The sequence below is a fragment of the Entelurus aequoreus genome, linkage group LG16 (assembly GCF_033978785.1).
Source record: "Entelurus aequoreus isolate RoL-2023_Sb linkage group LG16, RoL_Eaeq_v1.1, whole genome shotgun sequence".
Lineage (NCBI taxonomy): Eukaryota > Metazoa > Chordata > Actinopteri > Syngnathiformes > Syngnathidae > Entelurus > Entelurus aequoreus.
In genome coordinates this window covers 13,645,619-13,670,113 of record NC_084746.1, presented here as the reverse complement: position 1 = coordinate 13,670,113, position 24,495 = coordinate 13,645,619, and the positions used below count along the sequence as shown (strand labels likewise).

Sequence of the window (24,495 nt, the reverse complement as noted above, 5' to 3'; positions counted from 1 at the left end):
ATCCTCAGTGAGGCTGCCGTTAATGTGGTCCCATATATTTACAATAAACTCTTAAACATTATAATGTGGATATAATAGACAATACACTATCGCTAGTAGAGAGAGCCAATTTGAGAAGATGTTTCAATCTGATGCCACAAGCATACACACTTGTTCCACAGGGCGAGACATTATACACTCACTAATATGTCTTAGGTACGAGTTCTGATAGGAATTTACTACAATTAATGCACTTGAATGCACAAGTATAGAAAACAGCTATGTCATCTATATGTGGTTTGACTAAAGTTAAAATTATAATCCTTATAAGTTGATTTAGAATTTGTGTCTTTGTCTACTGCCAACAATCTGTTTTCTATACGGGCTTCAGAGACAACAAAAAAGGGTGGTAATGGTAAAGAAATCTGTGTTTCATTACCAGTTAAATAAGTTCTTTGTTTAGTTTTTTGCCAAAATTTGAACTCTTGCATTTGTGTGAAGGTATCTATGGTAACATATTTGCTGTGACATGTTTAGAAAGCATAATATGGAGTTAGCTTACATGCTTTTCACTACAACGTAAAGAGTTTCAAGTATTTGACAGAGAGCAGAGAATCCTTAAAGGGGAACTGCACTTTTTGGGGAATTTTTCCTATCGTTCACAATCATTATGAGCGACGTGACGGGTGGATTTTTTTTAATGCATTGTAAATATTCAATAAATGTGATCAAAAGTCCGCTTACAATGCTTATGGGAGCCGTTCAATTCTGCCTAAATAGCCTCTAAACAAACATCCAAACACCTCCATTAAGGTTTTATCTAAATGATGTAAGTATAGATGTAATGTAGTAACATTTATAATAACATTTAATATTTACGTATTTTGATCATTTTAAGCATTCATTTCAAAAACGCATCACGAGTAAACAGGGTGGGGTGAGGAAACAAGCACATTTCATGTTGTCCTCGTCAGTTCCAGGTCCTAAATGGCTGTCAAAGTATCCCAACTTGTAGGATTATATTTTCAGCCATTTATTTTTCAGGTGAGACACATGATTTATAGTCTAAAATAAATTTACAGGGAGCAGGGAAGCGAGGAAGCAGCAGACCACGATGTAAACATATGCACACAGGAAGTGATCACGACACCGCTATAAATAATTTGTCTGCGTTAGTGATTATAATAACAATAACACTAATACCTGGTTATATTCAAGTCGAAAATGTAAATGGAGCATTGTTGGCGCTTTTTGAATATTTATTTATCAGATTTTATGGGCAAAATAGTGGCGCTTCCATTGGCTCTGCTGTAAGCAGACTTATTTACAAGTTAGTAGTGCTGTGAATCTTTGGGTGTCCCACGATTCGACTCAATATCGATTCTTGGGGTCACGATTCGATTCAAAATAAATAAAAAATTTCAATTCAACACGATTCTCGATTCAAAAACGATTTTTTCCCGATTCAAAAGGATTGTCTATTTATTCAATACATAGGATTTCAGCAGGATCTACCCCAGTCTGCTGACATGCAAGCAGAGTAGTAGATTTTTGTAAAAAGCTTTTATAATTGTAAAGGACAATGTTTTATCAACTGATGGCAATAATGTAAAGTTGTTTTAACTATTAAATGAACCAAAAATGTGACTTATTTTATCTTTGTGAAAATATTGGACACAGTGTGTTGTCAAGCTTATGAGATGCGATGCAAGTGTAAGCCACTGTGACACTATTGTTCATTTTTTTAATTTTTTATAAATGTCTAATGATAATGTCAATGAGGGATTTTTAATCACTGCTATGTTGAAATTGTAACTAATATTGATACTGTTGTTGATAATATCCATTTTTGTTTCACTACTTTTGGTTTGTTCTGTGTCGTGTTTGTGTCTCCTCTCAATTGCTCTGTTTATTGCAGTTCTGAGTGTTGCTGGGTCGGGTTTGGTTTTGGAATTGGATTGCATTGTTATGGTATTGCTGTGTATTGTTTTGTTGGATTGATTAATTAAAAAAATAAAAATAAATAAATAAATACATTTTAAAAAAATAGATTTTTTAAAAATGAGAATCGATTCTGAATCGCACAACGTGAGAATCGCGATTCGAATTCGAATCGACAAGTTAGAATGTATTTTTTAAAATTCATCCGTCGTCATATCTTTCATAATAATTGTGAACGGTAGGCAAAATTCCCAAAAAAGTGCAGTTTCCCTTTAAACCTGTCCAGCTTGAAGCTTTTCCACCATAAACACACATGTAGCCACCTGGTTAAGGCTCTTCTTGTCATTCATTTCAGCATCTCAGTCAACTCAGCGAGCAGCTCACTGTATGGTTTTATAAACAGACACATAAAGTCTATGAAATGGCAAAAAAAGGCAGTGACACAAAATAACACCAGTCTGTTTGTGTCAGCATTAGTACGTGCAAGCATTCCAGGCTTATCCTTCTGCCCTTATCTCTCCGTATGTGTCTCTTTTCACCCCCTACTTTGCTCTTCGCTTTCTTTTCCTAGAGAACCTGCTCGGTGCTGGAGGCGGAGATGTCCAGTAGTCTCCACGCCGCACTGGGGTTCAGCTCCTGCTGGTCACGACACAGCGCCCAAACATACATCATCCTCAGCACTTTCTCCTGTTAAGAGAGAGAAGAGCGCCGCTTCAGAGACAGTAGGTTTGAGACGCACTTTCAAGAACATCACACCACAATCTGTGTGCGTGTGTAGATCGTAATAATGTAGTCAAGCAGTTTGGATGTAGAATACAACAACATTATGAGCAGTCTCACTTATACTCTTAGGCCCAGTTCAGATGTTTCCCATCTTATGTAGACGCCTTTACATTACTGGAGGCAGTCCCCTCCCTTCCACACATATTAACATAGACACATACATATCAGTCATGGCCAAAAATACTGGCACCCTTGCATTTCTGTCAGATAATACACCACTTCTCCCAGAAAATTGTTGAAATTACAAATGCTTTGGTATTCACATGCTTATTTATTTTGTTTGCATTGGAACAACACAAAAAAACCCAACGCCCAAAAGCCAAATCTGATATTATTTTACACAGAATTCCAAAAATGGGCTGGACAAAATGATTGGCACCTTTTCAAAATTGTAAGAAATAGTTGTATTCTAAGCTCCTTTAATTTGTAATTAAACTCAACTGTAGCAAGTAACAGGTGCTGGCAATATAGAAATTACACTTGCAGCCAGTTAAAATGGAGAAAAGTGGACTCAACCTTTGTGTTGTATGTACCACACTGAGCATGGAGAAAAGAAAGAAGAGCAAAGAACTCTCTGAAGATTTGAAAACCAAGATTGTGGAAAAGCATGGACAATCTCAAGGCTACAAGTCCATCTCCAGAGATCTAAATGTTCCTGTATCTACTGTGCGCAATGTCATCAAGAAGTTTAAAGCCAATGGCACTGTCGCTAACCTCCCTGGTTAGCTACTTCGTAAAGTAAATCAATGCAGCAGATATGAGCATCTAAATCAACAAATATTAATATTATTTGCCCATGTGGCTAGACAGGAAATGTAAACAAACCATAACATCACTCCTGAAGCCCGGTGTTTGCCAAAATAAACATGGCCCCATGTTACATCTGAAACATATTTTGGTGATTTTTTTGTTCCTTTTGTCCACCATTTACTTTTTCACCTGTCTGTTATGTGATGAATGCCACCTGAACGCTCAGCAGACCGCAGTCGAATCGGATACATATCTCATTTCTATCCACACACGATTTGATATTGTAGCGTTCAAATTGACATAAAAGAAATCAAATACAGGTCACATATGTATATCAAAACTGACCTGTAGTGTCAACATAACCTTAAAGGCCTACTGAAATGATTTTTTAAAATTTAAACGGGGATAGCAGATCCATTCTATGTGTCATACTTGATCATTTTGCGATATTGCCATATTTTTGCTGAAAGGATTTAGTATAGAACAACGACGATAAAGTTCGCAACTTTTGGTCTCTGATAAAAAAAAGCCTTGCCCCTACCGGAAGTAGCGTGACGTAGTCAATTGTTCACCTCCTCATATTTTCCTATTGTTTTCAACGCAGCTAGAGCGATTCGGACCGAGAAAGCGACGATTACCCCATTAATTTGAGCGAGGATGAAAGATTCGTGGATGAGGAACGTTAGAGTGACGGACTAGAATGCAGTGAAAGACATATCTTTTTTCGCTCTGACCGTAACTTAGGTACAAGCTGGCTCATTGGATTCCACACTCTCTCCTTTTTCTATTGTGGATCACGGATTTGTATTTTAAACCACCTCGGATACTATATCCTCTTGAAAATGAGAGTCGAGAACGCGAAATGGACATTCACAGTGACTTTTATCTCCACGACAATACATCGGCGAAGCTCTTTAGCTACTGAGCTAACGTGATAGCATCTGGCTCAAATGCAGATAGAAACAAAATAAATAAGCCCCTGACTGGAAAGATAGACAGAAGATCAACAATACTATTAAACCATGTACATGTAACTACACGGTTAATAATTATCAGCCTGGCAAAGCTTAACAATGCTGTTGCTAGCGACGCTGGAGCTAACTTAGCAACTTAGCAACCGGACCTCACAGAGCTATGATAAAAACATTAGCGCTCCACCTACGCCAGCCAGCCCTCATCTGCTCATCAACACCCGTGCTCACCTGCGTTCCAGCGATCGACGGCGCGACGAAGGACTTCACCCGATCACAGATGCGGTTGGCGGCTAGCATCGGTTGGTGGCTAGCATCGGCTAGCGCGTCTGCTATCCAAGTAAGTCCTCTTGTTGTGTTGCTACAGCCAGCCGCTAATACACCGATCCCACCTACAACTTTCTTCTTTGCAATCTCCATTGTTCATTAAACAAATTGCAAAAGATTCACCAACACAGATGTCCAGAATACTGTGGAATTATGAAATGAAAACAGAGCTTTTTGTATTGGCCTCAATGGGGGAGCCATACCTCTGTTCTACTGGCTACGTCACGCGCATACGTCATATCCAAAGGAGTTTTTCAACCGGAAGTTTAGCGGGAAATTTAAAATTGCACTTTATAAGTTAACCCGGCCGTATTGGCATGTGTTGGAAAGTTAAGATTTCATCATTGATATATAAACTATCAGACTGCGTGGTCGGTAGTAGTGGCTTTCAGTAGGCCTTTAAACAATCTACGGAGTATTAAAAATACTAATAGAGGAAAATGTATAATGTAAAAGCAGGTTTTGGGCTAGTCACTATTCTACAGTACCTGGTCCTCTGCATAATGAGCTTTGCTATAAAAAAAAAAAGTATTCCGCTTGCTAGTGAATATTCTCATTCATTGTATTGTTACAATTTAGAAGGCTTTTTGAGATTGCTTAATAAATATTCATGCTTAATAAAGGTTATCTCAGAATATATTTGTGAAAATTTAGATTAACCTTCAAGACAGTCTGATTTCATTTTGTAAAACAATTAAACAAGCCAAAGAGTTGCAATGGGCAGGTAGAACAAGCTTTGGAAGGAAGGAAGTGGAAGGAAGTGGAGCGGGAGGAAGTCGCTACTACTATAAAATAAAATAAAAGACGCAACACCTTTAAAATTAGTGGGGTTTTTTATGTGAAAGTAAAGTCAAGTAATATAAAGTATGAATGGATGTATATAGTGTAATATATCTAGGATGGTTCTAAAAAATGGGTTATACTTTTTATGGATCTTAAGTAGAGGACACATGGACATCAGCATGGATCTACGTTAGCTCACATGTAAACAAATGTGCCACTGCATCAATTCCTGTCTTGATCGCTATTTCTTCGGAATCAAAATGTATATTCATATATTACATATAGACTATTATTTGCACACTATTGACAAGTGATGCACTGAAAATTTGGTCGTCTTAAATAAAAACCAAAGCCGGATGTTGTGATGAAATATCCACTTCCTCTGGCGACTGCATCTTTGCACACGAGTGACGTAGCTCGCCCAAAGATGACAAAAAAAAAATCACATTCAGGTCACATTGCGTTAAGACTGAAGTCCCATTTGAAAAGATCAGATTCCAATCAGATTCAAGACTACTTCCTGATGTGGCCTGAATCTGATGTCAAACATCAGATTTGAAGCATTTTAAAGACAGAACAATAAGATCATATGGACAGCCGTAAGTGTTTACATTTTGCTTTATATTTATTATTTTTCTTTTTTTTTGTCTGGTTTTGTATTTGTTTTGTATCATCCCGTGAGGTGTGTATTACTTTTTTTGTTCAGTTTGTACTTCATGAAGTTTTGCACTTGTTTTTTTTGTGTATTTTTTGTTTGTTTTCATTATATTTGGATGTATTTGTTAGGTTTGTATGCTTGTGAATCTGGGCTATCCATTAAGTAAGACTACTTATTATGATGAAGGGGGCAGGAAATATAAGATTTTCTTCATCCTGTTCCTTCTCAAGCATTGGTGTGTAAATATGTGTTTAGTTGCTAAAGCTTAATTGTCTATTGATCAAAAATGCACATCAATGAAGGAGATAAATAAAAAAAAGAAAATGAATGAATGAAATGATAAACGCTTATTTAGTGAAACGAAAAGGAATGTAAAACTGCATCAATATACATAAACTAAAGATGCATCAATAATCGATTTTTAATCGAATCGTAGCTCCTGAATTGTGAGGTGGCCAACTATTCCCACATCTACTGTCTAGCCTTCTTCTCCCCAGATTTTTTTCATACATTTTTGAGCGAAATCAAACTAGCTTGCCAAGTGGGACACAACTGTATGAAAAAAAATTCAATCAGAGCTCCAAGTTTCTGTAATTAAAAAATGTACAACACTGAAATATGTCTTTGACTGGCATAAAATAGATAGGTTTGATTGGATCAAATCATGTACCATTACGGTACATTAAATATGAATACACTGACCGGATCTCCTTCCACTATGTCCCCTTTGGGACTACGAATCACCATGACGACTTGGGCCTGGAAGGTGATGATCAACACTGGGCCTTGGTCCATCATCTTCCCCATTGCCAACTATAACCAAGACCAAGATAAGGATTTAACACTCAATTAGATCATGGAAGAGTAGTGTGTAATGGTGTATGGTGTGAAAGCTGTTTTTTACATCAGAATGCTTACATCAATATTATCAATATCAAGGACTTTGGACTGTAACAGCAACCCCAAACTTTTTGCTTGCTGGATGGGATAGGCAAGCTGACTGTAAGTCTGAGGACAGAAACCAAAACAGTCATTACACATAAGGAAATCAAAAGATTGTCTTGAAACAAATGATCTGAAGCACATAAAAAACTAGTTAAATTATGTATGAACTACAAAACCAAAACCAGAGAAGTTGGCACCTTGTGTAAATCGTAAGAAAAACAGAATAAAATGATTTGCAAATCCTTTTCAACCTATATTCAATTGAATAGACTGCAAAGACAAGATACTTAACATTCGAACTGGTAAACTTTGTTATTATTTGCAAATATTAGCTCATTTGGAATTTGATGCCTTTCAAAAAAGCTGGCACAAGTAGCAAAAAATACTGAGAAAGTTGAGGAATGCTCATCAAACAATTATTTGGAACATCCCACAGGTGAACAGGCTAATTGGGAACAGGTGGGTGCCATGATTGGGTATAAGAGCAGCTTCCATGAAATGCTCAGTCATTCACAAACAAGGATGGGGCGAGGGTCACCACTTTGTGAAAAACTGCGTGAGCAAATTGTCCAACAGTTTAAGAACAACATTTCTCAACCAGCTATTGCAAGGAATTTGGGGATTTCACCATCTATGGTCTGTAATATCATCAAAAGGTTCAGAGAATCGGGAAAAATCACTGCATGTAAGCGGCTAAGCCCGTGACCTTGGATCCCTCAGGCGGTACTGCATCAAAAACTGACATCAGTGTGTAAAGGATACCACCACATAGACTCAGGAACACTTCAGAAAACCACTGTCAGTAACTAGTCTTTTTCATGGACGCCCCTGCTTATTTCAGCAAGACAAGGCCAAGCCACATTCTGCACGTGTTATAAAAGCGTGGCTTCATAGTAAAAGAGTGCGGGTACTAGACTGGCCTGCCTGTAGTCCAGATCTGTCTCCCATTGAAAATGTGTGGCACATTACGAAGCCTAAAATATCCCTACGGAGAACAACTTAAGCTGTACATCAAGCAAGAATGGGAAAGAATTCCACCTGAAAAGCTTCAAAAATGTGTCTCTTCAGTTCCCAAACATTTACTGAGTGTTGTTAAAAGGAAAGGCCATGTAACACAGTGGTAAACATGCCCCTGTGACAACTTGTTTGCAATGTGTTGCTGCCATTAAATTCAAAGTTAAATGATTATTTGCAACAACAAAAAAAATACAGGCAAGTTCCTCAGTTTGAACATTAAATATCTTGTCTTTGCAGTCTATTCAATTGAATATAAGTTGAAAAGGATTTGCAAATCATTGTATTCTGTTTTTATTTACAAATTACACAACGTGCCAACTTCACTGGTTTTGGGTTTTGTAGTTATATTCTTTATTCTTCGGTCAATCGTCAACAAAATAAACAAACAGTTGTACATTCATAAATTGAAAATGAAAATGTTGCAGACTGAAAGGGTTTAGGCTGAAGTTGAACACTTATTGCGCTTAACCCTATAAACAATGTCGAGTACAAAATGAACTTCCGAAAATTATTAAATGTCCTTTGTACAACATATTATAAATACACATTATACACAACATAAACACAGTTCAATTATATACACAGCAAAGGCATGTGAAATATCCTTGTACACGTGTTAAACCTTTGTACCAATTTATATACTATATACAAACAATTATACTTCCATTATTATTTATATCCCACATTTAGTATTTGAATTAACATTGATCATAGTATTTACTACTGTGTTGATTCAAGAGTGATATATTTTTTCAAGACATTAGTCTTAAAGTGTTTCTTAAATGTGTGAATGGAACTGGAACATTTTAAGGAATCATCCAAGCTGTTCCACAGTTGAACCCCCCTGACAGAAACACATCTACTTTTTAAGCTTGTTCTTATCTTAGCTTTCTGGAAGACAGCTGAACCTCTGAGGTCATAGGGATTCTCTCTGGGTTTAAACCTCTCCTGTAGACACCCAGGCAGCATGTGGTTATGAGCTTTGTACGTCACAATAGCAGTGTTGAGGTCAACAAGATCGTGCAGTTTTAATGGTTTTAATTTATTAAACAGAGCATTGGTATGGTCATGATAATCTGCATAATTTACAATTCTAATCGCGTTCTTTTGAAGTAAGAATATAGAGTTAATGTTTGTTTTGTAATTGTTACCCCAGATTTCAACACAATAATTAAAATAAGGGAGTACGAAAGAATTATATAACATGTTAAGAGCCTTTTGATTTACGGAGTTTTTGAACAGCAATATTTTTTGCCATCTTTGTCTTAAGTATATTTATGTGCAGTTTCCAATTTAATTTATCATCTATATAGATTCCCAAAAATGTTGTTGAATACACCCTTTCTATCTCCATATCATCAATTCTTATATGATAGTTCAATTGTGTATGAACAACATTAGAGCTGCGTAAGTGGTCTGAGAATGAATTAAAGGTGTGTCACCTGTGTAAGACTTACCGCTTCATAGCACCAATCCTTCAATACATGTAACTCTCCACGAATCATTGCCTGCAGAAAGAACAGCAGCACTGTGTTGATTATAATTGTTCATTTTCCAAACAAGCTTACGTACTAAAGTACAACACCATGAAGTCATTACTGCATAAAGCTACACTGACTAGGGAGACCACTTGTCTTACTGATTGATATTATAGCAAGTCCTAAATTACTAGTGATAAAAATTATCTGTAATCATTTGATTGTATCGGTCACATGAAATAAGCATATTGCATTGTCTGCCAATAGCACTTGACTTTTAAGGTGAGTGGACACATTACAGTAAGTCATGAGCTCCCATATAGAAACAGTCTAAGTGTTACAGTGTAGAATAAATGAGTCAAACAGTTCACCTCTAATATGTTTGGGATTATGTCTTTCTCACACTGTTTGAGAAAAGATTCTCTGTCAAATTTGGGGTCTGCCTTCAGGATCTCAGTGAGTACCTCTGAAATCTCCGTCTTGGAGAAAAGACCACCTAGGAAAATAAACAGCAGCAACAAAAGCATTTAGTTAAAACTCGGGCTGTGAAAAATAAAGAGTTAACTCATGTGTTTAATCACAAAAAAATGATTGCATTATTCATGTATATACGCATATTAATCACAATGTATTTTGACCGCACATGCTTTACCGTAACCGTGGATCATTATCTGAAAGGAGGGACGGGTTGATGCATACATAGGCAATGACCAGGTCACTGCAAGGGTGTCCAAACTACGGCCCACGGGCCAAGTGCGGATAGCCGGCATCTTTACTTTGGCCCGCAAGACTCATGAGTTTATTAAGGTCATGAGTTTAATGAGGAATTTGACCCAATGGGTTAGATTATACACACAAATATACACACTGCAAGTATATATATAATGTAGTAACAGACACCTTCAAAACAATATGTAATATGTACAATATACACACTGCAAGTATATATATATAATGTAGTAACAGACACCTTCATAACAATAAGTAATATGTACAATATACACACTGCAAGTATATATATATAATGTAGTAACACACACCTTCATAACAATAAGTAATATGTACAATATACACACTGCAAGTATATATATAATGTAGTGACAGACACCTTCATAACAATATGTAATATGTACAATATACACACTGCAAGTATATATATAATGTAGTAACAGACACCTTCATAACAATATGTAATATGTACAATATACACACTGTCTGAAAGTATATATATAATGTAGTAACAGACACCTTCATAACAATATGTAATATGTACAATATACACACTGCAAGTGTATATATAATGTAGTAACAGACACCTTCATAACAATATGTAATATGTACAATATACACACTGCAAGTGTATATATAATGTAGTGACAGACACCTTCATAACAATATGTAATATGTACAATATACACACTGCAAGTATATATATATATATAATGTAGTAACAGACACCTTCATAACAATATGTAATATGTACAATATACACACTGCAAGTATATATATATAATGTAGTAACAGACACCTTCATTACAATATGTAATATGTACAATATACACACTGTCTGAAAGTATATATATAATGTAGTAACAGACACCTTCATAACAATATGTAATATGTACAATATACACACTGCAAGTATATATAATGTAGTAACAGACACCTTCATAACAATATGTAATATGTACAATATACACACTGCAAGTATATATATAATGTAGTAACAGGCACCTTCATAACAATATGTAATATGTACAATATACACACTGCAAGTATATATATAATGTAGTAACAGACACCTTCATAACAATATGTAATATGTACAATATACACACTGCAAGTATATATATAATGTAGTAACAGACACCTTCATAACAATATGTAATATGTACAATATACACACTTCAAGTATATATATAATGTAGTAACAGACACCTTCATAACAATATGTAATATGTACAATATACACACTGCAAGTATATATATAATGTAGTAACAGACACCTTCATAACAATATGTAATATGTACAATATTTACCGTGTTTTGGTAATTTTATGAATTACCTGAACTTCTTTCCTGAGCGCATTTATTTCAGTTTCCATAGCAACATATTTGCGACTTCACAAACGTGTTGTTTCTACTTCCGGAAACAAACGTGAGTGTATGACTATTTTTGGACAACTAAGGATTCCCAACCTTAATTTTTAATGCTGAATATACGGAGGATGAACTGCTGCTTATAGGTAGATGTAAGAACTACCACAACGGCTGCGATGGCGGAAGAAGGCACCCCCACATCCATGTGGGCCCAGTTATGGGGAAATAACAAACCAAGACCTCAACGGTGGAACAGGCGGAGTATGATTGCTAACCCTATGGAGCGTCACAACGGCTGGGATGGCGGATGAAGGTTGCAGCAGAAAAGGGTGCCCAGTCGTCTTGGACTCCATACCACTAGACCCTGACCCGGATCTGTCAAGGATCGTGTGGTGACTGTCTGTGCACCAGTCTCCCCACGTTAAACAATGTGAAGTACAGGCATCCTCCATAAAGGATGCCAATCCTGACAATCCTCCCTACCAGGAGGATTGTCATACTCGCTTCGAGTGACCGCCGATGATAATGATGATAGAAGCGAGCACGCACAAACCAAAACCATGGATCAGACAAAAGCCGAGTGAGTGAGGTCGGCGTGACTCCACGCTGTAAATGTGGAGCTTGGACCCAAGCAATGTGGACTTATATGGTGTGCTTACCCAAAGTCAACTTGAAAAAACGTCCCTAACCAGCGGGACTAGGCCTGGGCGATGTATCGATATACTCGATATATCGCGGGTTTGTCTCTGTGCGATATAGAAAATGACTATATCGTGATATTGGAGTTTTACGTTCTCACGCAATTGCTTTTAGCTGCAGGCATTACACTTCAGGCTTTTATCACTCTTTCTTGTCTCTCCTTCACACAGAGACTTAAAACAAGCGCACCTTCTTACATACGTGGCATACTGTCGCTCATGCAACGTCACACGCTCCCGCGGAGCAGAGAGGTAGCGACATGGTAACATTAGCTGTGATGCTAACGGTGAGGTGCGAGTGGTAATACGAGAGAGAGAAGGTGCGAATCTCGTAACAAATGGAGGAAGAATTAATTCCCAAGAAAAACAGCATGGGATCCATAGTCCGGCGGTGGTTTGGCTCCAAGCGGGAATATGTTCAACATTTATGTGGCAAAAGCGTTGCTACAAAAAGTAGCAGCACTGCTAATGTAGCATCATTAGAAAAGTCACCCGCTAGAGTATGAAGAGTGCTTGAAACTCCGCATGTCAACATCTCCGTTCGGTGCCACACCAACAAAATGCCGGAGCAACCATTTCCACATCAACACCGTATGAAAAAAAAAAAGTCAACAACAGAAGGAGATTAATGTCCTTCCACATAGTGAAGGACGTAAACTATTTGATTTCCTATTATGCAGCTAATTTTTATTTGACAGTTATTGAAATATCTTGTGTGACATCATGCACAAAAGTGCACTTTATTTGTTTTAAACTATTGTGGTGGCGTTCTGTACAAAAAGTACACTTTGACTTAGTGTTGTTTTGATATGTCATCTTAGTGACATCATGCACAAAAGTGCACTAATAGCTTGTTTTAAAATGTCTCTGACAATCTTGCACTTTCTGTTTTGAAATGACACGAATGTTTGTGCCACTGCTTAATAACTGTTTAATAAATACACTTTTGCTAAATTGACTTAGTTGTGATTTCCCTCTCTGCATGGAAGTTTAAAAGTAGCATATATTAATGCAGTATGAAGAAGAATGTTTTAATGTAGACACATAGAATCATCATACTGCTGTGATTATATGCATCAAGTGTTCATTCAAGGTTAAGGCAAAATATGGAGATATATATCGTGTATCGTGACATGGCCTAAAAATATTGAGATATTAATAAAAGGCCATATCGCCCAGCCCTAAGCTGGACCAAAACAAACAACTGTCCATCGAGTGAGTCACTATAATATTGTATATGATACACGCAGCACATCATTCTTGTTAGTCCAACTACATACACTGTCGAGCTAGCTGTGTACAAACAAAACATGAAATAATACTTTACAGATACTGTAATATGATTGTTCATGTTTTTACTCAGTACAGATTGGTGTTCTATCACATTATGTTGTGCATTACCAACTCAAAAGCAATTTAGCTACTGATGCAAAAGCTAGCTTATCTCTTGCTGTAGCTAGCTTGCAGCTAATGCCTTAGCATGCCGTCCCAAGATGATGTGTTAGTACGCTAGACAAAGAGTACCTCAGTGTTCACTCTTACAATAACAATGTTGCAACAGTTTGGTAATTATACAGGTTACGGAACGTTAATGAAGTATTGTTGCCGGTTTTTGGATGCATTTTTAAAGTGAATTAGCGGCAGGATTGCTCCCATTAGTTGCATTGCCAGCAACCAAGAACCAATGTTTTAATATTTGAATGCAAAAAACAAAAACAAAAAATAAACAACATTTTGTCTTGTCTCTCATCAGGACTATGAACGTTAGGCAAAATTCCCAAAGAAGTGCAGTTCCCATTTAAGTTAATTTTAATAACGCAAGTGAGCACTAACCTGTGATTAATTTTGATTAAAGAATAATCAATTGACAGCACTTGTTAAAGGCCTACTGAAAGCCACTACTACCGACCACGCAGTCTGATAGTTTATATATCAATGATGAAATCTTAACATTGCAACACATGCCAATACGGCCGGGTTAACTTATAAAGTGCAATTTTCAATTTCCCGCTAAACTTCCGGTTGAAAACGTCTATGTATGATGACGTATGCGCGTGACGTCAATCGTTGAACCGGAAGTATTGGTACACCATTGAATCCAATACAAAAAGCTCTGTTTTCATCTCAAAATTCCACAGTATTCTGGACATCTGTGTTGGTGAATCTTTTGCAATTTGTTTAATGAACAATAAAGACTCCAAAGAAGAAAGTTGTAGGTGGGATCGGTGTATTAGCGGCGGACTACAGCAACACAACCAGGAGGACTTTGAGATGGACAGCAGACGCGCTAGCCGGCGACCTCACCGTGACTTCCTCCCTCTACGGGCAGCAGACCGCATCTATGATCGTCGCTCCGTCGATCGCTGGAACGCAGGTGAGCACGGGTGTTGATGAGCAGATGAGGGCTGGCGTAGGTGGATAGCTAATGTTTTTAGCATAGCTCTGTAGAGGTCCCGTTGCTAAGTTAGCTTCAATGGCGTCGTTAGCAACAGCATTGTTAAGCTTCGCCAGCCTGGAAAGCATTAACCGTGTAGTTACATGTCCATGGTTTAATAGTATTGTTGATTTTCTGTCTATCCTTCCAGTCAGGGGTTTATTTCTTTTGTTTCTATATGCATTTAAGCCCGATGTGCTATCACACAAGCTCCGTAGCTAAAGAGCTTCGCCGATGTATTGTCGTGGAGATAAAAGTCACTGTGAATGTCCATTTCGCGTTCTCGACTCTCATTTTCAAGAGGATATAGTATCCGAGGTGGTTTAAAATACAAATCTGTGATCCACAATAGAAAAAGGAGAAAGTGTGGAATCCAATGAACCCTTGTACCTAAGTTACGGTCAGAGCGAAAAAAGATACGTCCTGCACTGCCTCTCTGTCCTTCACTCTCACGTTCCTCATCCACAAATATTTCATCCTCGCTCAAATTAATGGGGTAATCGTCGCTTTCTCGGTCCGAAACGCTCTGGCTGCATTGTAAACAATGGGGAAATGTGAGGAGCCTTTCAACCTGTGACGTCACGCTACTTCTGGTACAGGCAAGGCTTTTTTTATCAGCGACCAAAAGTTGCGAATTTTATCGTCGATGTTCTCTACTAAATCCTTTCAGCAAAAATATGGCAATATCGCGAAATGATCAAGTATGACACATAGAATGGATCTGCTATCCCCGTTTAAATAAAAAAATTCATTTCAGTAGGCCTTTAAAACACAGACTGACCACAGCATTAGCTTTCCTAAGGGCTGTAAAAAAAAAAAAGTTTACAAAAATAAACAGTTATTGTTTTGCTTAGCTAATAATGTCACCAAATTGTACAATCTAGTTGTTAAACGAATCTACTGTTTCAGAAAAGACTGAGAATCTCATTACCAAGGAGGTTAGTCACAGCTCTGGATGCTCTGATGAGTGCATTGTCACTCTCATCGTATTTCAGCTTCATGTTTAAAAACCCTGCAGGAAACAGAAAGGAGACTGAGGACACAATGTGTTGATTATGGATCACTCCTGGAGGTGTGAGAATCAGAATCACAATTTAGACATGAAGACAGAACTGTGCTACACTATTGTGAAATCCAGTTAAGTCTACTGCCACCTGCTGCTTGGAAAACAAAGTGACATCCAGTGCATAGTGTATCTACATATATAGCATTATTGCATTTGCTTGGTGTGTCTAAAAATAATGGTAAATCCCAGAGATACGTACTGTTAAAAACCATGTTATTGTCTTTGAAGTCCCTCCATTGCTGTTCCCACTTTGAGTCATTGTGGACAACAACACTGACACTTTCCCTGCACCACAACAAAATCAGGGCTATTAAGCTGACGCATGTACTGTATAGCAGTAAAACTACATACCATATTTTCCGGACCATAGGGCGCACTGCCGATGAACGGTCTATTTTGTATCTTTTTTCATATATAAAGCGCACCGGATTATAGGGTGCATTAAAGGAGTCATATTATTTTTTTGTAAATGTAAAAGACTTCCTTGTGGTCTACATAACAGGTAATGGTGGTTATTTGGTCAAAATGTTGCATAGATAATGTTTTACAGATCACCTTCAGGCCGCTTTCTGACAGTCTCTTCAGGATGCGCCGTTTTGTGGGCGGTCTTATTTACGTGGCTCACCGTCCGTCATCTTTGTTGTAGCGGTGTAGCGTGCAAGGACGGGAGTGGAATTAGTGTCAAAATATGGAGCTAACTGTTTTAAGGACAATCAGACTTTACTTCAATCTATAATGGAGCAGCATCTCCTCATCCGGGAACAACACCGAAAATGTGTCCCGTGAAAAACCGTCTGACCGGAACGCTCTAATAACTAAAGTTCCTTGGGTAAATAATGTAAACTCACTACAACGGTATGTTTTAGTGCTTTCATGGCGAGTTTACTGACAGATATAAGTGAGAACTTTACACTACTTTATATTAGAAATGGCAACAGAGGATGAATGTCACATAACAAGAAGATAGAGAAAAAGAAGAAGCTACAAAGGCGGACGCACGCAATTTTTCAGGACTTATGCAGATCCCAAATACAGATCAGCAGGTACCAGAAGGTAAGAAAAGTTGCTTTTGCATTATATTGCAAAACAAAACGCCAGATAATATGTCTTACCTTATACACACACCATAATAATACTCCTATGTTGAAGCACATCAAGCGGTGTGGCTTCATAGCTTATCAAAGTCGCAATAAAACATTTTGATAGATTTTTGAGCGCCGTGTGTAATGTTCTATATTTTTAATGGAACATATAAATTCTTGGTGTTGTTTTCTTGAGTCATATTGCCATCACATTGCAGCCTACACTTATCTCTTATGTTGACTGCCATCTACTGGCCACACTTATCATTACACTACTTACCAAATAAAATAGCTTCGAGGTGGGTATTCCTTACATTAGGCGCACAGGGTTATAAGGTGCACTGTCGAGTTTTGAGAAAAAAAAAGGATTTTAAGTGCGCCTCATCGTCCGGAAAATACGGTAGTCCCTAAAAAAAATGTGTTTATTGTTTTCACAGCTGGAGCAACTTACGTATTCGGCTCAAACACTACAGTGTCATCAGCAGCTCCTTTTGATGAAAAATCACTCCTCTTCCTCAGCTGAGAAGGAGCTCTATAGGGTCCGGCATCACCCACGTCGATCTCCTTCTTCATGTTCTCCACACCCTGCATGGATGACACACAGCTTTTTACGCTTAAGCCTCTAAAAAGCATCACTGATACAGCTTCAACTTGCCAAAGAATGCAATTTGAGGGCAAGACAGTAAATTGTTATTGTCCTAATTACAGAACAAAAAGTATAAAACCATGACCCAGTTCCTCAGCCCATGTCACAGTCAGCTGGGCAGTAACAATACCACAAACAAGGCAGAAAAAAAAGCAAACAGCAACAGAATAGAAGAAAGAAAGCAAAGCCATTAGCGCCAATGTGTCAAAGTCAAGGCCCGTGGGCCAGATCCGGCCCGCAAATTAATGATCTATGGCCCCCGGGATTATATTTGATTAGTATTAAAAGTGGCCCACAGGCCACAGCCGCCTGCTGCTGTTTTGCGCGCACCAATACTCCATCAGTGTTGGCGCTAGGAATTTTCAAAATAGGGTCTCAGGGACCCCATCAAGTCATAAAAATGGGGTCCCACAGTAAATTTTTGGGGTCCCACTTTTTTGTAACCATTTTGAAAACAAATGATGAATGTATGCATTATCCTGTTATATCTCACATTCTATATTGTGTTTTGGAAAAAGGTTGTAATAAATGTTACTTAATTCATTAAAAAAAAAATACAAAAGAAAACACATTTTTATGAGTCTGTATATTTATTTATTCAGTTATAAACATTCATTCACTTTCTTCTTTCCTTCATGGATCTAAAATACTTTCAACCTTATTGAAAATAAGATATTTTTCATCTCTGTATGTTAATAATGACTGACTTAATTATATATTACAAAACTGTTGTACTACTCATTCACGGATGTCATTTTACTATAAAAAAAAGTCAGTAAATGAATGTATATATTTGTAAACGCTCTGAAGTGGGAAAGGGGTAGGATTAAATAAGCTTTGCTTCTTCCTACTCCTTTTCGGACATGATGTAAAGTGAAATGATATGAAATTGGGTGATGTATTATACTGTAAATGTGTTCATGTTCGAAATAAACTAAAGAAAGAAAGAAAGAAAGAAACTTTACCACTGCCTGTATTTTTTCAAAATTTTTATTGTAATATTTTCAGAATGTGTTTGTTCTATTTTTGGCCAAAGTAAGAGAAAGAAAACAATCTGAAGTTGTCTTTATTTTTTAGTTTTAATGCCATGATTTTAATAGTCTGGCCCGCGTGTGTACATTTTCCTCCATGAGCTAAAATGACTTTGACACCTGGCTTATTTCTCCTCACCTGTGAGATAGCCTTGAAGGCATCGGTCTTGCCCAATCGTTCTCCTCCCTTGGAGACCGTTTCAGCAGAGTGCATGGCAGTGCGTGCAGCTTCTTCCACGCCTTCTTTCATCTTCTTCCCAATGTCTGTGTGGCTCACCTTCTTGATAGCCTGTGTTAGAAAGGTACAGGAAACACACACAAAGCAAAGAAAAAAAAAGCGGCTTGAAGATGGTCTGTAAAACATCATCTATGCAACATTTGGACCAAAGAACCACCATCACATGTTATGTAAACCACAAGGAAATCTTCTAAATGAACAAAAAAATCATAATATGACCCCTTTAATGCGGTTCTCTTTTTGTATGAAAAAAGACCTGAGTAGACCCGCTCATCAGCAGTGCGACTTGTAACCCGGTGCGCCCTATGGTGCGAAAAATACTGCAATTACTTATATAACAGCGTTATTATAATTTATTATTGTTTAACTCATATTTTGTTTTTGTGATTTATGGTTATACGTTGCATTTGACTTTTGTGGCTGTATGTAAAAATGGCAGCGCTGTAGTAGCAGCAGGATGCATCAGTTACGTGCTCTTTAATGTCTCTTAAGTCCTTTGTGTTCTTTAATGTTTCCATACCAAGATGGCGTCCATTCGGTGCGGCGCTCTATCGTAGTTTTTGAGTTTTTCTATATTTTTTACATTGAACAAAGAGAGCACAGTCTACCAAGTCAAATTCCTTGCATGTAACATACTTGGACAATAAAGCTGATTCTGATTCTTCCTAACATTGGCGAGTAAGTATTTTGTTCCTCATGTGAGCTCTACAGCCTGCTTCAGAGGAAAGAAGGTGGGTCCTACATTTTATCTCCAAATGACCCCTTTGGGTCTAAAATTGTGTTTCAATAAAAGCGGTCGACCGTATATTTCGATGACGGCTTAAAGGGGAACTGCACTTTTTTTGGGAATTTTCCCCATCATTCACAATCATTATGAGAGACAAGAAGACAAATGTTTTTGTTTTTTTTTGCTTTCTAACATATAAAAATCAGCTCGTTCTAGGTGGCTAGCAATGCAGCTAATGTTAGCAATCAATTCTACCTCTAAATCACTTTAAAAATGCATTCAAAAAGCATCAACAATACTTCATTTACGTTCTGTAACCTGTATAATAACCAAACTGTAGCAACATTGTTTTTGTAAGAGTGAACACTGAGGAACTCTTTTTCTAGCATTGTAATACATCGGCGTGCTACGGTATTAGCCAAAACAGATAAGCCAGCTTCTACGTCAGCACGAAACATGTTTGAGTTTGTAATACACAACACTGTGCTAGAACACCAATTATATTACAGTATCTGTAAAGTATTATTTCATGTTTTGTTTGTACACAGCTAGCCAGACAGTGTATGTACTGTAGTGTACGGTGATGTGCTGCATGTATCATGATCAATATTATGGTGGCTCACTCGATAGACAGTTGTCTGTTAGGTACAGCTGGCCGGGGATATTTCCAGTTGATTTGGGTAAACAATCTATTAATACGGCATAGCTTGGCTCAAAAGTTCCAGATTTGCAGCGTGACCATGTTGCACTCTCTCAGCTTCCGTCTGCTCCAACGTTTCAGCGTCTCCTTCATTCTCGATTCTCTAAGCAGCAGTTCAGCCTCCGTATATTCAGCTTCAAAAAGATAAGGTTGTGAATCCTCATTTGTCCAAAAATAGTCGTCTTCGTTGTTTCTTACCAAGTCTGCCATGATTAGAAAACACTCGCGTTTGGTTCCGGGAGTAGGGACATACCGTATTTGTTGCAGGAAGTCAGAAGTGCGCTGCTATGGAAACGGAAATAAATGCGCCAAAGAATTAGTTCCGGCTGTGCATAACATGACCGAAATATTGTACATATTACATATTGTAATGATCGTGTCAGTTACTACATTATATATATACTTGCAGTGTGTATATTGTACATATTACATATTGTTATGATCGTGTCAGTTACTACATTATATATATACTTGCAGTGTGTATATTGTACTTTTTACATATAGTTATGAAGGTGTCTGTTACTACATTATATATATACTTGCAGTGTGTATATTGTACATATTACATATTGTTATGATCGTGTCAGTTACTACATTATATATATACTTGCAGGGTGTATATTGTACATATTACATATGGTTATGAAGGTGTTTGTTACTACATTATATATATACTTGCAGTTTGTATATTGTACATATTACATATTGTTATGAAGGTGTCTGTTACTACATTATATATATACTTGCAGTGTGTATATTGTGCATAATACATATTGTTATGAAGGTGTCTGTTACTACATTATATATATACTTGTAGTGTGTATATTGTACATATTACATATTGTTAGGAAGGTGTCTGTTACTACATGATATATATACTTGCAGTGTATATATTGTACATATTACATATCGTTAGGAAGGTGTCTGTTACTAAATTATATATATACTTGCAGTGTGTATATTGTACATATTGTTATGAAGGTGTCTGTTACTACATTATATATATGCACTTGCAGTGTGTATATAAAACGGAGGGTTTTGAAGTTGTTTTAGAGCCTCTGAAGGCTACAACGGTGACTCCCATTAGCCACATCTTGAAAGCGTTTTTTATCGTATTCAAAATCCTAAAAATAAAAATAAAAAGTGTTATTGTCTCTCAATGATTGTGAACGTTAGGCAAAATTCCACAAAAAGTGCTTTTCCCCTTTAAGTGAGCATAACAATAATAACACTGTGGACTATTACTTGATAAGTTGGTCAACTTAGACCGGTTGTCCATATAAACAGGGTCAACTTAACCAGGTTTGACTGCATTTTGGTTTTGTTTTGTAATTTACCTCCTTCATAGATTCCAACGAAAAGTCCAGTGTCTTTTTAAATACTTCAGAGGTCCTCACTGTCTCCGACTCTATTGATTTCTTCATGAAAACAACACAAATTAAAATTTAATTGTAATTGATATTGAAAACACACCAAAAAAACAACAATTAGTTAATAAGTGTGGGGATTTCTTACATATTTCCTGCGTGCCTGTTGGAGTGCATTGGATTCCTCTAGCCTCCTGGCCTCATCTCTGAACTTCTTGATGTTCTCCTTCAGCTCCCGATTGTCACTGAACTCCTGACGAAGGTTGTCCACAAACTCTCCCAGGAAACCTTTACGCCCTGAGGCATATCGCACCTGATGAAATAATCTGCGGTGTTACATTCTTGGAAATAAAAAACACATTTAAAACTCACGAAAGAACTTTGCCCGACAACAAACACACTCCTTTTTTTCTTGACCATACACACAAACAAAAAGCAAACCACACGAGGGACACAATGTCATGTTTAAAATATAATTCATGGTTTACCTGCAATGCTGCTGCACTCCTGTGTAATCTGTAAGCATCTCCTCTAAAACAGGAGGACACCAGTGGCCGGGAGCAAGGTGGCAAAACAATTTTACCAAGCAGCTGCAATGAAGACAACATCCTCAATTCTTCATCACTAATGAAAACATACATGACAAATTGTAATCGTGTGAACAGTAGCATGGAATTATTAAATAGCTACATTGGGAAATATTGCCATGACCCAAATGAATTTGCAATATTTACTCAGTTGAAATGATAAAGTACAGTACAGGCCAAAAGTTTGGACACTTCTCATTCATTCAATGTATTTACTTTATTTTCATGACTATTTACATTGTAGATTGTCACATCAAAACTATGAATGTGGAGTTATGTACTTGACAAAAAAAAAGGGAAATAACTGAACACATGTTTTGTATTCTAGTTTCTTCCAAATAGCCACCCCTTGTCTGATTACTGCTTTGCACACTCTTGGCATTCTTTCCATGAGATTCAAGAGGTAGTCACCTGAAATGGTTTTCCCTTCACAGGTGTGATAGTTTTGATGCCTTCAGTGACAATCTACAACGTAAATAGTCATGAAAATAAAGAAAACGCATTGAAATGAGAAGGTGTGTCCAAACTCTTGGCCTGTACTGTATATCACGATACATTATTTGTATGTAAGTATATTAATGTCATGTATATATATATATATATATATATATATATATATATATATATATATATATATATATATATATATATACACACACTACCGTTCAAAAGTTTGGGGTCACATTGAAATGTCCTTATTTTTTAAGGAAAAGCACTGTACTTTTCAATGAAGATAACTTTAAACTAGTCTTAACTTTAAAGAAATACACTCTATACATTGCTAATGTGGTAAATGACTATTCTAGCTGCAAATGTCTGGTTTTTGGTGCAATATCTACATAGGTGTATAGAGGCCCATTTCCAGCAACTATCACTCCAGTGTTCTAATGGTACAATGTGTTTGCTCATTGGCTCAGAAGGCTAATTGATGATTAGAAAACCCTTGTGCAATCATGTTCACACATCTGAAAACAGTTTAGCTCGTTACAGAAGCTACAAAACTGACCTTCCTTTGAGCAGATTGAGTTTCTGGAGCATCACATTTGTGGGGTCAATTAAACGCTCAAAATGGCCAGAAAAAGAGAACTTTCATCTGAAACTCGACAGTCTATTCTTGTTCTTAGAAATGAAGGCTATTCCACAAAATTGTTTGGGTTACCCCAAACTTTTGAACGGTAGTGTATATATATCAGTGGTTCTTAACCTGGGTTCGATCGAACCCTAGGGGTTCGGTGAGTCGGCCTCAGGGGTTCGGCGGAGTCTCCGCCGCGGAGGTCAAGACACACCCGACACATCGTGTAAATAAAAACATCTCCCTATCGGCGTATTATGGATACCTCCAAACAATTTTCCCTCTAACTGAGCATTCAGTGGAGCAGTCCCAAACCTGACTAAATAACAAGTTAAATGTTTTATTATTATAATCAAATGGCAGCAGTCATTTCCATGAGATTCTTTTCTGATATAAGTGTTTTGGCCCACTTACAATGACAATAACAACAAATGTGACCCGTGCTGGCAAAATGAGTCGGAATACGCACAGGCTAATTTTGACCTACAGGCAAATAAGTGAAAAAAATTTATCTTGGTTGAAATTGAGATTTTCACAAAAATGAGTCCATAAAGCCACAATCTAGCGATCCCAATCATCGAAATAGCAAGAAAACATCTTAAATCACCTTTATTTGAAGGTTTTGTACGAGGTATGTCTTCAGAAATTAGTCCTTTGTGTTAAAATTCCTTGAGAAAATCAAGTGTTTTCAACGCTCACTCGCAGCAATAAGGGGGAATCCCCCTAGCCATATTTGGTATCATTGTGACGCCAAGTTTACCTAATTTCTAAAAATGAGCATGGAATTCCCGATGACGCCATTCTGAACCAATAGAATTCGAGTTTTTAAACCTGTCCTGACGTAAACAAATCCGGCTTGTTGCTAACCGGTCGCTGTGAGGCGTACCCTCATTGATTGAATCACCCCGTGCGGTGCATTGTGGTATCATGACTGATGAAAAACAACACACAGTAATTTGAGCGGAATATTTGGTGAAAAAAGGTGATTTTCGAACATTTAATTATTATTTTTGTGGATAAGTTAGACTGTTTTACATTCCGTAACGGATTTAGAAGGTGGAGAGGGTACACAGGCGGTTGCAAGTGCGCTAAATTCACTGCAGTCGGCGAATCTT

General features: G+C 37.3%; 1 protein-coding gene across 1 annotated transcript in view; it reads right to left on the bottom strand.

Annotated features, from left to right (window-relative positions):
• LOC133630613 (mitochondrial import inner membrane translocase subunit TIM44-like) overlaps positions 1 to 24,495 on the bottom strand; it is a 28,017-nt gene that overhangs the window by 292 nt on the left and 3,230 nt on the right. The window contains exons 2-13 of the mRNA XM_062022201.1: positions 22,210 to 22,311; positions 21,870 to 22,034; positions 21,692 to 21,772; positions 18,829 to 18,978; positions 17,464 to 17,597; positions 16,130 to 16,215; positions 15,796 to 15,876; positions 10,004 to 10,128; positions 9,612 to 9,662; positions 7,111 to 7,200; positions 6,895 to 7,005; positions 1 to 2,607 (exon numbers count right to left, since the gene is read on the bottom strand). The exon at positions 1 to 2,607 is cut by the window's left edge and continues 292 nt beyond it. Of these exons, the coding sequence (XP_061878185.1) occupies positions 2,488 to 2,607; positions 6,895 to 7,005; positions 7,111 to 7,200; positions 9,612 to 9,662; positions 10,004 to 10,128; positions 15,796 to 15,876; positions 16,130 to 16,215; positions 17,464 to 17,597; positions 18,829 to 18,978; positions 21,692 to 21,772; positions 21,870 to 22,034; positions 22,210 to 22,311 (1,296 nt within the window). The 3' untranslated portion in view covers positions 1 to 2,487. The remainder of the gene's footprint in view (positions 2,608 to 6,894; positions 7,006 to 7,110; positions 7,201 to 9,611; positions 9,663 to 10,003; positions 10,129 to 15,795; positions 15,877 to 16,129; positions 16,216 to 17,463; positions 17,598 to 18,828; positions 18,979 to 21,691; positions 21,773 to 21,869; positions 22,035 to 22,209; positions 22,312 to 24,495) is intronic.